The sequence below is a fragment of the Engystomops pustulosus genome, chromosome 1 (genome assembly GCF_040894005.1).
Source record: "Engystomops pustulosus chromosome 1, aEngPut4.maternal, whole genome shotgun sequence".
Lineage (NCBI taxonomy): Eukaryota > Metazoa > Chordata > Amphibia > Anura > Leptodactylidae > Engystomops > Engystomops pustulosus.
In genome coordinates, this window is record NC_092411.1 from 73,178,800 (window position 1) to 73,195,828 (window position 17,029).

At 40.7% G+C, this 17,029-nt stretch overlaps 1 protein-coding gene across 1 annotated transcript in view; it reads left to right on the forward strand.

Moving 5' to 3' along the window:
* The window catches only part of GLT1D1 (glycosyltransferase 1 domain containing 1), an 81,542-nt gene extending 64,758 nt beyond the window's left edge, over positions 1 to 16,784 (forward strand). The window contains exon 12 of the mRNA XM_072144371.1: positions 16,287 to 16,784. Coding sequence (XP_072000472.1) covers positions 16,287 to 16,445 — 159 coding nt within the window. The 3' untranslated portion in view covers positions 16,446 to 16,784. The remainder of the gene's footprint in view (positions 1 to 16,286) is intronic.
* The last annotated feature ends 245 nt before the right edge of the window (positions 16,785 to 17,029 follow it).

Genomic DNA, 17,029 nt, shown 5'->3' on the forward strand with positions numbered 1-17,029 from the left:
GGGGAGGCTGTGACCAATGCATTTCCCACCTTCGGTCAATAGGTTTTTGTGTGTTAAAATTAGCAGTCTTGGCTTATACTTGAGTTTATATGGGATATATAATAAAATTTGAGTTAAAAATAATGTGCACTGCATTTCTTACTGCTTACCTTCCTATGTTCTGAACTGTGTTAGCTGCATTCTGCTAATTTTACATCCTAAGTCTTTTATTATTGCTTGCTGATTAAATTGTTGCACTCTAGAAACTGCAAAGTGCATTCTGCAAACTGTAACCAGTGTTTCTGGTGTAGAAAATGTGTTCCTTTATATAATTGGAACTGTAATTATTGGAATTCTATAATTCTGATCCATTTTCTGGTGTCCATAGACGGTATTTTGGCTCGAAGGAATACAACTTTTGAGAAAAATTCACGTGACACTCAGTGGCATTAGAGATTTTGTTGGTGGAGGGGGGCTATGTGAAGGGGCGGGAGGAGGCAGTGATGAGTATAGATGTCAAAGGGCAGGAAGATGCAGGAATGGTAGGGAAGGCAGTGATTGATGCGCTATGAGAACAGACTGGGTATATGAGGAAGAGGCAGTGGTTATAGAAGGTATAGGAGTATATAAAGGGGAATAGATGGGGATAAAAAAAGGCATTGATGAAAGGGTTAAGGGAGGTAGCAGTGATGGAATGAATTGATGGAATGGTAGGAGATTCTAATGGAGGGGGTTCTAATCTGGAAACCCCCCTAAATCCTTCATGCAAATGACCTAGCTGTAGTTCCAAATGTGCAACAATTTAGTGCTAATGGACATACAGCTATGATGGGGTGACCGGGCTGTGCACGATCACCACAAGAGATTAGTGGTGATTAACAATGGGGCTCCTGCTGTGATGGCTGCAGTAAGTGATCATAGTTGTTTGCCTCCAAGTTGTTGTTGTCAGTGCTTTCCTGTCGTTCATTTGGGCTTTCACTTGACAAAAGATCTCAGTAGGTGAACCTCCGCTAAAAGTAGTTGAGTATAGTAATAGAGTATGTAGAGTAAAGGATTGAGAAGAGATTTCTAGTAGGAGGAAAAAGTAGAATAGAAAAAGAGTATACTAATTATAGAAAGGGGCATATTACATAGTACTTTTTTTGTCTCTGTACTATTGTTTCATGAAAAGTTCACTAAAAATATTGTTGGCTAATTAAAGGGGTTTGCAGATGAAACAAAATTCTTACATTTCAATCCCCTAATGATGTTTGCACAATAAAGGTAATTTTTTAACCCCTTATGTTACAATTTTACTGTTGTGGGTGTGGACTTTCATTATGATCCCTCTAGTGTTGTGAGATGCTATGTGCTGACAGTGTGGTTAGATTATCAGGGTACAGGTTTATATACACTTTCATTTAGCTTCTGTACAAGCAATAGTAATAGAAAAAGAGAGATGAGACAAGTCAGAGATGAGAGATCCATGAGATGCATATAACACACAATGACATTCTTAGTTCTATCTCAGCCATAACATGCACTTTCAGCTCTGCTATGCCTCCCTTCCCAGGATAAAGGACTTATCAGCTTGTAGCTTTAGTCTCCTCATGCTGCTGTTTGCCTGCCGGAAGTCTGTGTGTGAGAGAGTGAGCTGGTCTTTGAATGCAGGGGGAAGGGGCCAATGCAGAGAGAAGATCACTGCCGTGTCACAGGAGAACAATTTGCCCAGCCCAACCCTAGACTTCTGATTTATGGTCAGATCCCGGGGCAGCCAAATATACCTGATGTATACATCAGGACCGATAGACAGGTTGGACTTATATCTGTGAAATGCTGTATTTTTGTTAATAACAAGGAATTACAGAATGTGTTATTTTATTATCCTGAGTATATTGAATAATATTGTCTACTTTGAAATACCCCTGCAAACTCCAATTCTGCATATAAGTGAATGGAGTTCTGTCCAAGCATGTCTGCAAGTGCCACATTTCCTTGTGGTTCCGCCGTTCCAGTGTAGCTTCTTGTTGGGTGCAATTTTAAGGTTATTGGCCCTTGCACGTTGTTTGTGAATAGCATAAACTAGACATGCAACTGAATTATGCGCCATGCTGTTATTTCCATCAAGTTCAGACTCTTTACCGATTGCTTATCAAGACTACACAATGAGAACTGATTTTCTGTATTCACATGTCTTAGTCGCAGCAAAAGTTATGGTCCCAGGACCTGAAATGACAAGTTGAATTATTAGTTGGCACAGTTTAGACAAGTGCCCCAATTGGGCAATTTCTTTTTTTCAATAATTCTCAAATCAAGAGACAAACTTATTTATTCACCTTGCAGTCGAGACTGCTTTAATCTGCAGTAATATATGCAGTACATTTTCACTGTTGTCTGGATAAGAACTTTCATACTGAGTTTCCTGATTCTTAAATCTAATGCTAGAACTAAAATGAGCATAGAAAAGAAGCACAAAGGGGAGAGTCTAATAATCCATAACAGTGCAGGTGGATTTACTAATAATTATTCATGCAAAAAGCCAGTAATGTTATAATCATTAGTGGTAGCCATTTGTGATCCCCTTTTTCGGGGATTACACATCTTGCACGGGTATTTAACAGGTGTCTGCGCTGGGATTTTGGGGCACGCAATCCTTTTTTGGTGCCTCGGCGCTGGCTTCCATGTGACACAATTTAGGGGCGTGCTTTCGGACAATCCAACTCATTCGGACTGAGCGTGGGATTTAACATTCAAATTTTGTTGCAAGCCCAAGCACTTAGATGCACCACTAAAAAGATGGTGAACTCTTTTGGACCTGAGTGGGGAAGTGATACATGCATGATATGGGGTGCACGATCTTAGTCGATCGCGACACGGGGCATTATTGTCAGACAATGCACTTTCGGTGAACTCCAGCGGCCAGGTATGTAAATGCACCACATAATCTTTCCTCCACCTTTCCTGATTTCTAATTTACAGGAAACGTACCATCACAGATCTTCATAATAAGGTTTATCTAATGGTAGGTTCCTATACAGTGTCCCAGCCCTATGCTTTTTTTAAATTTAAACTTATATTGTTCTAGTCTTATAAAACATTTAAATTTAATCTAGAGGTGCTGTGGACCGGGAGTTACGGGTTCTCCACGCACCAGTAGCCTCCTTTGATCCCTCCTATCCTCCTGTCTTTAGCTTGCTGTAGCTGCACGCACTTGTCTCAGTAGCCGGAGCTACTGCGCATGCACAGAGAGTGACTACTGCGGCATGGAGTATCTGTAGCTTCCACTCCACGATGTTGCTACTCCACACCCCTGTAGCCTCAAAACAAAAATTGCCTATATATAAGATAACCTTTTTAAAAGGTTTTGGAACAGTAAAATTTGTGAAAAAGCATAAGGCTGGGGCACAGTATAGGAACCCTCCATTGGATCTTTCCTATTAGGTAGGTACGTGATGGTACGTTTATTTTAAAAAGGACCTCACACTAGTGGATATGATAATTCTTAATGTTCTACACAAATTGAGGGGCACTTTGAATTTTCTTTCTAGCCCTTGCAGTTGCAGAGATATCTGCCCCACTATCTGACCATTATAATCTATGTATGGTCAGAGAGGAGGAGCTGGAGGTGTCTTATGCTAATCTTCTCTCATACTGTTAAATCAGTGCCATACCGCGTGTGATCTCTCTATGCTCATCTACGTTCTGCGTCTATACTTTGTGTTAACACATTACAAATTACGATGCAAACTGGATTTAGCAATATAGAGACACAAATATGATGAAAAAGTGAGTTCAATGTAAACAACATGGAAATGTGAATGCAGTGTAAACGCAAAGCAATGTAAATTTTAAAGTAATCATGAGGCAAACGCAATATAAGTGTAAACGCAAACACAATAAAAACGCCATGTAAATGCAAATGCAGTGCAAATGTCATGTGACAGTAAACGCAAATGTAACCGCAGTGTAAATGTCATGCAAATCCCATGTAAACTTAAATGTAACCGCAATGTAAATTGCCATGTAAAGAATTCCATGGAGACGTGCTGTGATTTCATGTGATCAGATATGTTGCTATAGATATCCCTGGATGAAAAGTTGCACGAAGTAGTGAATACAACCGGGGCACTATCATTACTCCCTATAGACCAGCAGTGTGTTTATGTCTTCAGAGATGATATAAAAAAGTGAACATGAACGACCATGCGGGCAGTGCTCAGCGTATAAGAAGCAGATATCATAGAACAATGAAAGAAGGAACAATCGCTGCACTCACCCGTTGGAAGTTTCTTTATTTCAATTTCAGAGTAAAATCAGTTCGACATAGTTCAGCCAAAGTGGGGCAGAGGTAGGAGCAGGGGGTCAAGCAAGGCGACAGCCATTTCGTGCCGCCCGGCACTTTCTCTAGCCTATAGAGCAGTGATGGCGAACCTTTTAGATACAGAGTGCCCAAACTACAACCAAAACTCACTTTTATGTCGCAATGTGCCAACATGACAATTTTAGCAGTAACCTATTGATCTCTGATGTATCACAAGTTTTAATCGTATTGGCGTCCTGAGGACACCAATGCAATAGAAAGCCAGAGACATTTGGATTGTAGCTTCCCACCAAGGTCCCCTAAAGAGGAAGCAGGAGCTCCAAAGATAATCCATCTGTTTCCACACCTTCTGGCTCCTCTTGTAGTCCTGGTAGCCAAGTAGGTGTCACTTTAAAGTAGCACTGACCGTGGCGCATCCCGGGTTGTCTTGGACCGCAGCAAGAAGCCTTGAGTCCTATCTGGTAAATTCTGTACTGGGTGCCCACAGAAAGGGCTCCGAGTGCCACCTATGGTACCCGTGCCATAGGTTCGCCACCACTGCTATAGAGTGTGGCGTCCTCACCTGGTTCTTAATGCAGCTGTTGAGACGTCACTTCTCCAGTAACCCAGCAACCTAGACGCTATTGTGCATAGCGGAAGTGAATTTACTTAGCGGTGCACGGACAGAAGAAAACATATAATATAAAAACCATATAACAGGATTGACTGAACTGTATACATAGCTCTACTTCTTGTAAACGGTATATCATTATACATATGAAGAAAACAATGTAAAACGGTTATTGACGATAGCGGGATACAGGGAACCGAGTAGGCAAATGGCTATAGATAAGCAGGGCTAAAAGATACGGCTACAAAGAAGCTGGATATAATTATAGAAAAACTCCCATAATGTTTTTATCATTCAGTGCCAGGGTGCCCATGGTGTTAGTTTTCAGAATCCATTGTGCCTCTTCTCAGCAATTCTCTACGACGATCGCCGCCATTAGGCGGTACTGGGACATATTCCATACTGCCGAAGCGGAGGATGCGTGTGTTCCCGTCGTGTACCCTTTTCACATGTTCTATAAGTTTAGGAGCACCTCTACCACTTCTTACTGACTGACAGTGTTCACTAAATCTAACATGTAGGGTTCGGATAGTCTTACCAATATAGCAATGGCCACAAGGACAGAGGATAACATATACTAGGTACTGCGATTTGCAAGAAAAAAATTGTTGTAAAGGTATTTTGACTCCTCCTATGCATACATTTCGCATTTCAATGTTTTGGGAACAAAATTTACATAGGCCACAACAGAAATTTCGGCTAGGATCGTTTTGTTGGGCCAATTCTTTTGTATAGGGGGAAAAGGGCTACGTACCAGACGATCTTTTATACTTTTCGTTTTTCTAAAGGAAATTAAAGGTAACCTTGTTAAATCTTTTAGTAGAGGGTCCTCTGCCAGCATATACCAGTTTTTATGGATTGCGTTATTAATTTTTTGGGCCATAGGGCTGTAATTAAACGTGAAAGTAAAGCGTTTCTGTTCTCTATGTTTGTTTTTAACATTCTTAGGGTGTAGAAGGTCCTCGCGTTTCAGAGCTGCTGCTTTTTCACTATTTACTCGTCTGAGGCGTACAAACTGGCCATATGGGACTGCTGTCTTAACATGTTGAGGGTGATAACTATCATGGTGTAGAAGACTATTGGTGGCTGTACTTTTTCTGTAGATGGTAGTGGTCAATGTAAAATCCTGTATCTTAACTAGCACATCAAGAAATTCGCACTGCGTGTCTGAGATTTTGGATGAAAAATCATGTTCATAGTGTTGGCAGTGATGTAAGCCATAAACTCATGAAATTGTGCCTCTGTCCCTGACCATACGACGAAAATGTTGTCCACATATCTCAAAAATGAATGTATGTATCTGGTAAATTGATTACCCTCTGAAAAGATATATTTGTCTTCAAAAACAGCTAGAAACATATCAGTATATCTGCAGGCCATGGGGGTACCCATGGCCGTTCCATCTATCTGCTTGTACCAAGTATTTTCAAATCTGAAAGTGTTGTTGGTGAGGATGAAATAAATTGCATCACAAATGAAATTAATGAAGTCACTGTCCCTGTTAGAGTTGACCAGGACCTTCCGTACGTCTTCTGTCCCTAGTTTATGAGGGATTCGTGTATATAGACTTTCCTCGTCTATAGTTGCTAATTTAAAACCATCTTGCCACAAAACATTTTTTAGATTGCGTAGGAAGTTGTTAGTGTCTTTCAAGTAAGAAGAAGTAAGAAAGAGGCTTGGTGACGGAGCCAACTCCTGCCACTATAGGACGTCCTGGAGGGGATTGGAGAGTTTTAGGAATTTTTGGCAAGAAATACCACCCTGGTTTTTGGGGGAAGGGAGGTAATAGTTTTTCCGCCATAGTTTTACTTAGTATGTTCTTTTCTACTACTACTCTGAGCAAAGAACAGAGTTTGTTTTTAATTTTTGTGGTGGGGTCAGTGGTTTGTTTTTTATAGACTTCTGGATTGTCTAATTTTTTGTAGTATTCTGGGGTCATGACCACCGCTTTACCCCCTTTGTCTGCTCTTTTGACTATTAAGGTGTCATTGCCTTTTAACCAATTAAGAGCCATTTACCTTCTTTAGTGATATTATCAGGGTCTTTTTCGTATATTAGCGCTTTAAGGATTTGTTAAAAAATTTTTTGGGAACTGGTCAAGAGCTCCACCTGGGACTAATGGGGGGTTGAATGTGGACTTATTACCTCCCCTAAAAATTGTCCCCGTTTCAGACTCCACCCTAGGGGTTTGCGGGTTTTTGAGGTCCATTAAAGCTAATAGGCATTCTCTATCTTGGGGTTCTAAAGGGTCATGAACCATAAATCCCAATGGGCCTATGTGGATAGGTATTTTGCCCCCTCTTTTTTTGGATTCTGAGTTGTACTACGCATATTTTTGGATGCATTTATAGAAAAAAAATCCTTTTCAAATTGATATTGCGTACCCCTTTAAAGAGATCAATTTCGATATCTACAAAATCGAAGCTTTCAGACAAACGAGAGCCCCGACCTTTTGACAGCACAGATGTGCATGCCGGACTCGATTCAATATCAGTTAGATTAACCACTAGAAGCATGTCATTATTTTCTTTTGCTTTATCTGTATTTTCCTCAGTTATTGTCTCCAAGACACTTGCTTCCGTTTTTTGCCTCGTCCTCTTTCTGCGCCCCTCCTCGTCCTTTTCCTAAAGGGATGTTCTTATCGAAGGTTTGGAATGTTCCAGGTTGCGACTGTTGAAGTTGATTACTTGTGTTATCATCAGATGCACTGTTCCCAAAACATTAAAATGCGAAATTTATGCATAGGAGGAGTCAAAATCCGCCAATTTTTTTCTTGCAAATCGCAGTACCTAGTATATGTTATCCTCTGTCCTTATGGCCATTGCTATATTGGTAAGACTATCCGAACCCTACATGTTAGATTTAGTGAACACTGTCAGTCAGTAAGAAGTGGTAGAGGTGCTACTTCGGCAGTATGGAATATGTCCCAGTACCGCCTAATGGCGGCGATCGTCATAGAGAATTGCTGAGAAGAGGCACAATGGATTCTGAAAACTAACGCCATGGGCACCCTGGGCCGGAATGATAAAAAAAAATATGGGAGTTTTTCTATAATTATATCCATCTTCTTTGTAGCCGTATCTTTTAGCCCTGCTTATCTATAGCCCGCTATCGTCAATAGCCGTTTTACATTGTTTTCTTCATATGTATAATGATATACCATTTACAAGAAGTAGAGCTATGTATACAGTTCAGTCCATCCTGTTATATGGTTTTTATATTGTATGTTTTCTCCTGTCCGTATAGCGCTCTTGTGCACCACTAAGTAAATTCACTTCCGCTATGCACAATAGCGTCTAGGTTGCTGGGTTACTGGAAAAGTGACGTCTCACCGGCTGCATTAAGAACCAGGTGAGGACGCCACACTCTATAGGCTAGAGAAAGCGCCGGACGGCGCAAAATGGCTGCCGCCTTGCTTGACCCCCTGCTCCTACCTCTGCCCCACTTTACTGAACTATGTTGGACTGATTTTACTCTGAAATCGAAATAAAGATATCCCTGGATGCCATGCAAATTCATAAAGCTGATTATACGGGGATCTGAGGGAAACAATTTTTAGCTAAAAGAAGGGTATCAGTTAGTTAATAGGGCTCTATATGTTGACAGGTTTCCTTTATGTAAACCTGTTCTGACCTTACATGTTACACCATAAAATCATTAATGGAACAGTTTTCACTTTTGTCTTCTTGAGGTTAATTCAATAAACACATGGCTCACAGAGCCTTTTGTTACTGAGAATTATGTGAAATAAATGTTTTTCCTTGAACTCAAATGTTTTTGATTTACATTCAAAGTGTACATTACCATTATTCACATACTAAGTGTACAGAAACCATTAGTCTTTGTAACATGTTTTTTTCAATTTGTTATTATAGAAGTTTGCAGGATCGGGGGTTAAATGGGTTTATTGTGTTTAGCGAAAATGGGTGGAAACCGTTCAGAGTACATGATGTAACAATTAATTGCAAATCTGTATGAGAGATTGAAAGAATAAGTGGCTAGAAAACATACTCAAGTGCTGCACTAGTACCCTCTACTGTCAGCAGCTGGAAAGTCTTTGAAAGCTTCCATACAGTACTGATTATTTCTAAAGCAAATTGCATGCTTAGCACTAATAAAAATCTTTCTTCATAGAAACATTAACACAAAACCGAAAATGGGTAAATTTTTGCAGGATGTTCATGCTTTTTTATGAATGACAATTCGTGTTGTGCAGACACAAAACACTTGAAAAGGTTCCAGATGTATGCTGTAATATGCAGCAAACACCCAGCTAGTATGTAGAGGGACCTGCTTATAAGTCCCCTCCATACTTTCATTTTTGTACTTAAAGGGGTTTGCCCATGAAAGTATGTTGTCAAATTTTAATCCCCTAGTGATGTTTACACAATAAATATAATTTTTGGCACCTTACTTTACAATTTTACTCAGTTTCATTGATGTTTAGCTCCAATCACTCATTGATGGTCAGTGTATCATTCTAGAGTGTGGGTGGGGACCCTCTAGGCAAAAACTTCATGATCCCTCTAGTGCTGTGAGATGCTAACAATTTGGTTAGATTATCAGGGTTTATCTACACTTTTATTTAGCTTCTGAACATTCTTCTAGTATTTGACATATTGAAAGATAAGAAATGATGAGATCCATGAGATTGATATAACACACAATGCAATTCTCAGTTTTGCTCCCTCACCTAATTAATAAAATACACAGTCAGCTCTGCTTATAATGCCTGTAGTTAGAAGAGCGAGTCTCTGCTGGCAGGAAGTGCCTGTGTCTGAGCTGGTCTAGTAATGCAGGGGGAGGGGCAGAAGGTAGAGAGCAGTGCAGAAAAGAGAAGCTATTTATGAGAAGAATCCAATCATAGACAGAAGATTTACGTTTGTATCCAGGGATAGCCAAAATTGTATACACCAGGACAGATAGAGACAGGTTGGACTTATATCTGTGAAACTCTGTATTTTTGATAACAGTGAATTAGAGAATGTGTTATTTTGTTATCCTGAGTATATTTAAGAATCGTGTCTTTGTGGGAACAATCCTTTTAGTATGTCACAAGTCTTTAAAGGATTAACTGTGACACCTAGATATCATAATGAAGGGAGATTTCTTCTTTTTAACCTCTTAGTGACCACCCATACGGATTTCTCTGTCTGTCCATTCCAATCCGACTGTTAACCCGTTAGATCCCGTGGTCAATGTTGTGACCATGGGATCTATGTCCCTTTAGAGGGAGGGAGCCCCACCTGGCACTCTGCCGTCCTCTCATCCACGCAGCCGGGGACCTAATGAAGGTGCCCTGGTCTGCCATTGGCACATACCTGCAGATGCATAGGCTGACACTTCCAATGCACTGCAATACATGGATGGTGATTTGGATATATTTTGGTATCTTGTGTTTTTTTTTTTTTTTGTTTGGATTTTCTATTAAACAGATTGTGAGAGATGTGGCAGCTCCTGAGAGGCTGCTTACTATCGTGGTACACAATCACCACCCCCAAGTGACATCATTATGGGTAATAATCGGCTTCAGTAGTCAGGTTTACACAAAGCAGTTAACAGCAGGGTGCTGGCTGCACAATACAGAATTTTCCATGTAATGCCCAGTCAGTACATCCTTATGACACCATCATGTACAGGTGGTTTATGTGTTAAGAGGTTAAAAAGAAGATATAGCAGCAGCCCATGTCATTGTCTTCAGAAGTATAACACAAGGAATGGAAACGCACATCAACAAAAGACATTAAAGATACATTTCAATCAATGTTATTTTAATGGATCCATTTGCTTCTCCTCATTTTCTTTTTCTTCCTGCTAGAGCACGATCAGATCATTGCTTTCTAATTTGTATGTAATAAAGTTAAATCCCCATTCTTTCTGTGCAAGGAAGTCAGGGAGGCGGTCCTTTCAGTGAATCGGCATCAAAGGCCATCGTTCCCTGATACAATAACCTTTACCACAGAACTATAACATGTTCTCTAAATATTGCACTCCACTTTTGTATGGTGACAGGGTCACTGAGAACAACTCTTGATGACTGTAGGTCTGGTTTCTTGCACCCTAGGTGTTTGATGTTTTGTTATGGTATCTCTGGTACCCTAAGGCTGCATTCACACCGATGTATGCCTGCTCGGTTACGGCCGGGCGGGCAAATGCGTCAGCAGCGATGGAGAGGAGGAGGGATGACCCCTCACCTCTCCATTGCAATGCATTATATACAGCCCGTAACACAGGAGAAGATCTTTTCCCATGTACAGAGACTGCACCGTATCGCTCTGTGCGGCCATTGACGGTCTATGGCGGATGTAGCTTGGGACCATACATACTTACATACGTGAATGCAGCCTAATCTTGAACAGGAGGTTCCCTGGATGACATGTACACGTCCTTTCAAAGATCCCCCAACCCCTTAGTTGCACTATAGCTCACTCCTATGGTTCCATATGACTGTTTGTACTCTGTAATGTAATGTTATATTTGTACATGTCCCCTATGATGTGTAAAGCGCTATGGAATATGATGGTGCTATATAAATGAAGTTTATTATTATGTAGCTGTCTTACCCAGTAATATTGTCGTTTCCAATTTTCTCTAAACCTCCAGATACACTTTCACAAATAGCCCAGCTCAGCATAGATCAGCAACGCAGGTGATCAGATGAATTCAGCTTTTCAATCCTTGTTTTATTTCTTCTATTACCTGAATTTGCAAGTTTATGGAACGTGTGACAGTGAGATACAGTGTCCTTTAAAAATTGCTGATTATTACAGATAACCAGAAGAAAGCTTCCTCCGGCTTCTAAATAAAATGTGATTTGTTTCTGTACCCTTCGCATTTATACTTGTTGCACCGACATAACTTCCTATTTCTGCGCAGACTTTTATTTATTTCTCTAATAGTTTTCTTATTTAATTCTATGGATCAGATTTATACAAATCGTCTACTGCTGTCAGTTTTACAAGATGTCCCTCACATACAAGAATCTGAAGCAAGAGGAAGTGCTGGAGTTCTTTCCTTGGAGTGTAATATCACTTTTATAGAGAGGACGCCGGTATTGCAGGACTACTTTACTAGTTGTGTAAAGGGCTACCTATCTAATAGAATACAATACTGCACATTAGTTTTCTACAGATTTACTGTTTCTGCAGTGACCTAGGCTGGAAAGGATACTCCAGATTGATTGGTGAATAATGAAATTAGCAAACGGATGCTTAATGATAAAACTTGAGATTGGATGCTAATCACATTATGTTAAAGAGGAATTATGGTAATGCAGGAGAAGGGATCTCTTCATACGAGATAACATAAAGGACGTTTACTGCCTTAAAGTGTAACAGTCACTTCTATCCATAAATCAATAATGCAGACAAAAATAAGAAACTGTGTAATATATGTTATCGGATTGAGATGTTTCTGTTTGTGGATCTGTGAAATATCAAATGCTGGTTCTGGCTACGGATGAGAATTTGCTTCGGCCAGGTCCATGCATGAGGGCTAAAGGTTTTATGCCTTTTTTTGTTAACTCTGACCACATGCCAGAGCCAAGAGGCGCTCAGTGTTTATGTCTGAGTTGTAAAGGGTATTTTCTTAATTTGCACCACCAAAAATGATATAAATTACACAGGTATATTATGTAAACTCTAAAGCAGCGATTTTCAACCTGTGTGCCGCGGCACACTAGTGTGCCGCGACACATGGTTGAGTGTGCCGCGGGGAAAGATCCCCGAACTAGCACCCCTCTCATTCCCCTGCAGCCGGCCCATGCCGGGTGCCGGCACCGCTAAGCGGCGCTCCGCTTGCCGAAAGACGCTGCTGTGTGGTGTAATCCCCAGCAGCCTGGCTGTGCTGGGTGCTAGCGCCGTAAAGTGACACGCGGTATGCTGCAGGATGCTGCATGTGAAGCGCTGTGCGGCTGCCGGCAGGAGGAGGAAGACAACGAATTGGAAGCTCCGGATCTGAGTAGAAGACTGAGGTGAGTACTATTCTTTTATTTTAAATGTCACATTTACTAGTCCATGGGGATGAGAAGGAGCTGTATGTAATGAATGGGGGGGGGCGTGAGGAGGGGGCCACATATAATGAACAGGGGGAGGTGTTTGAGGAGGTGGCCACATATAATGAACGGGGGGGGGGGGGTGTGAGGAGCGGGCCACATATAATGAATGGGGGGGCTATGAGGAGGGGACTGTATATAATGAATGGGGGCATGAGGAGGGGGCTGTATATAATGAATGGGGGGTGCATGCAGGGGGCTGCCTGTAATGTTTGGGAGAGAAGGAGGGGGCTGCATATAATGGGCGATGAGGGGGATGCATATAATTAAACTATGGCTGGTGAGAGGGGCCTGGGCTGTATATAATTAATATACAGCCCAGTCACGTGACCAGAGGCGCGCGGTGCAACCTGAAGGAGCCGAGCCGCCATTAGGAGTGAAGATACGCCGAAGAAGACATCACCGGAGGGTAAGTATATAAGGTTATTATTTGTATAGGGAAGGCAGCTAGGGTCTTTTTTTATTAGTAAAGGGGGGCCTCTCGGGTCTTTTATTAGTAAAGGGAGGCCGCTAGGGGCTCTTAATTAGTAAAGGGAGGCCGCTAGGGGCTCTTAATTAGTAAAGGGAGGCCGCTAGGGGCTCTTAATTAGTAAAGGGAGGCCGCTAGAGGTTTTTTATTAGTAAAGGGAGGCCGCTAGAGGTTTTTTTATTAGTAAAGTGAGGCTGCTAGAGGTTTTTTATTAGTAGAGGGAGGGCGCTAGGGGCTCTTAATTAGTAAAGGGAGGCCGCTAGAGGTTTTTTACTAGTAAAGGGAGGCAGCTAGGGACTTTTTATTAGTAAAGGGAGGCAGCTATGGGCTCTTTATTAGTAAAGGGAGGCAGCTATGGGCTCTTTATTAGTAAAGGGAGGCAGCTATGGGCTCTTTATTAGTAAAGGGAGGCAGCTAGGAGCTTTTTATCAGGAAAGGGAGGCCGCTAGGGGCTTTTTATTAGTAAAGGGAGGATATCCCTTTTGTGTTCATCAAAACAGGCCCAGGGTTCACACTGAGTGAGTAAAATAAATTTAGAATCTATATTATTAACTATATGTATAATATGACTGTTTTAGTGTCATTTTGTGCTATTTTGGTTGGTGGTGTGCCCCAGGATTTTCTAAGTAGAAAAAGTGTGCCGCGGCTCAAAAAAGGTTGAAAATCACTGCTCTAAAGGATGCTAAAAAATAATGCAGTTTCTCCTTAGCTGCATCAGTGTAAAAGTTATGGCTGTTAAGGAACACTGAGTAGACCTCAAAAAATTTAGCTGGTCATCAAAGGAAATATACCATCAAAATTGACCATGATAAACCAGGGAAACAGGCAAGTGGTATCCATGGTTGATTTTGATGTTAAACCATACAAGAAAAGCTACCATGTCTTTAAAGAATAAATTATATTACTGTTATAAAAAATTTCAAGCAGTTGACATTCATTAAGGTAGCTGTTAGATGTATAGCAAAGGGAAAAAATTAAGACTGAAAAAAATAATATACAGGCAGTCCCCGGGTTACATACAAGATAGGGACTGTAGGTTTGTTCTTAAGTTGAGTTTGTATGTAAGTCGGAACTGTATACTTTATCATTGTAACCCCAGCCAAATATTTTTTTGGTCTCTGTGACAATTGGATTTTAAAAATGTTGGGTTGTCGTAAGAACCAGGATTATCCATAAATCTTCATTGCAGACACCTGTGATAACTGTTATAGCTGTTTTTTGTAGCCTAAGACTAAAGTACAGTAAATTGCCACCATCCAGAGGTCCGTTTGTAACTAGGGATCGTATGTAAGTCAGGTGTTCTTATGTAGGGGACCGCCTGTATTAATGTGTAAATGCTGGATGAATCTTGGGTAGGCCCATATGATTTATAAGTATGAACATATACTGATGTCTGTAGTCAGACCTGGTCATACTGTAGCTCTGTGGAGGCATGGGTCAAACAAAACGTCAACCTAAGCAAATTGAAAGATGTGGATGTGACTGGGTCAGTGTGTATCAGTGTGAGTTCAGATTAGATCTTGTTTGGAGTCTTCGCGTGAACCTAACTGGATTGTTCACATAAACAACCACAACTAAATCAGCAAATTACTCATACTTGGGTGTCTGCACAAAAACATGTTTGATCTGTGCAATCAGACCAAGCACAGGAGTCCTAGCGTCATAGTGAAATATGATGCAAGGATTCCTTGTCTGCCGCCCGAACAGCAGTTCCTACATTGTAAATGCATTCACTAGTGAATAGGACTATATTTAACATAAACGTTTTTGCAAAACAGTCAAAATATATGCGTATAACCTTTTTTGCAGCGACTGGATAGTCCTGTTAAAATGTGCTTGTGTACTGTATTCTCTTACTGTTAGGCCGAATTCACACCACGCCATACATACATCCCCCACAGACGGCAATTGATGCACGGAGCAATATGGTGCCAAACACGTGGGGCTCCGTACACGGGGAAAAGATAGGACATGTCCTATCTTTCCCCAAGTGCACGGCCGTGCATCTCTAAGGTGAGGGGATAGGCCACCCCTCCTCTTCTCCATCGCGCTGCACATATGCTCGCCTGACTATGGCCCGGTGGGGATATGTTCGCCTGAATTCGGCCTTACTGTATGTTAAGGTTACATAATTTGTCTTCACACCTTATCACTGTTACTTGTGTCCACCACTTGTTCTGTAAAAAGGCAAAACTAATGTAGACTTCAGCACCATCACTTCCATTATGCATAACGAAAGGGGACCTTCCAATTTAGTTTAGACTTATGAAAACCTCTTATCAATATTGTGAAACTACCCTTAGGCCGCTCATACATAGACATGCCTTCTCTGTGAAAACAGACCCTTGTGCTGGTCAGATCCCATGGTCCTTACACACTGTTGGGGATACGAGTCCTTGCATCATAGTGATATTTAATGCAGGGAGTCCCTGTCTGCTAGCCAGACAGCACATGCCGTGCTAAAGAATCATGGGATACCAGTGAGCCACTGAAGGAAAAATAAAGAATAAATTTAAAGGTGGAGGGATTGCACTGCAAAATACCAAGTGTCGAGTATAATATACAGGCAGGCGCTGGGCAATGATATATCTGGTCATTTCTCTGGGAAGACTGTATAAGAATGACAACCTTATTGTCCAATTATTGATTTTTTTTCTTGAGTGTTTAAGAAAACTCTTGAATGACATATATTCTTTTTGAGAAGTCCTTTTCTATAAATTGTTTCAGTTGTAGAGAGTGAAATCTCTACTTCTAACCACTCGTGCATGATGCAGTGTAAAGCGCCCATTTCTTTGTGCATCCTCTCTTTGCAGATCATGTGACATCTCTTTGAATGATTATGATGCTCTTATTGATCTTCTTGGTTCTCTTTTAGGAGTTTGTCAAACTGGCTAAGAGACTGATGAGCGAACCAGACCTGAAAAGGAAAATTACTAATAATGCGAAGAACTATATTCGTTCTCACCATTCATGGGAGCTTGAAAGGGAAACCTATCAAAATCTTGTTCAAATCTGCCTAACTGATGGACTTTGAAGTGAAACCAACCCCATGGATAAATATGTATTTCAGCGGAAACTGACTGGATATTTTCATATTGTGCATTTAGTTTTGAGAAGGGATTTTTTTTCTAATAATAATTTTATCTGAACTATTTTTAAAGATATAAATGTTTTTCTTATAAAAATAATCTATTTGTCTTGGTGGCATAAGGACTTGGACATTGTATCTGCTTTTGAACTACATTTTAGTTTAAAACTAATACCTCATTCAGTAAAGGGAATACATTTTTTTGTATACAGGGAAAAATTGGGAATATATTTATTTGGTGTCACTTAGTTGCCCTAATTCTGTCAATTTCAATCCAGTAATCCAGTAATTCAGTATTAGACTAAGGTTTTATAAACTGTACTGTATGTTGTCCATGAATCGCTTTGATGTGGGTGGGAAAAAAACAAGACTTTGGTAAAAAAGCGTTTGTCATTAGTGTTGTGGTGCTACAAATCTTGTTTTATGTGAACTGGATAGATCCCTTTACAGTAGTGCATGCAGTTTGTACAGTGGTTTGCAGGGGGCCATCTAAATGTACTGTAATAAAGAACTATAGGTTCTCTACTAAC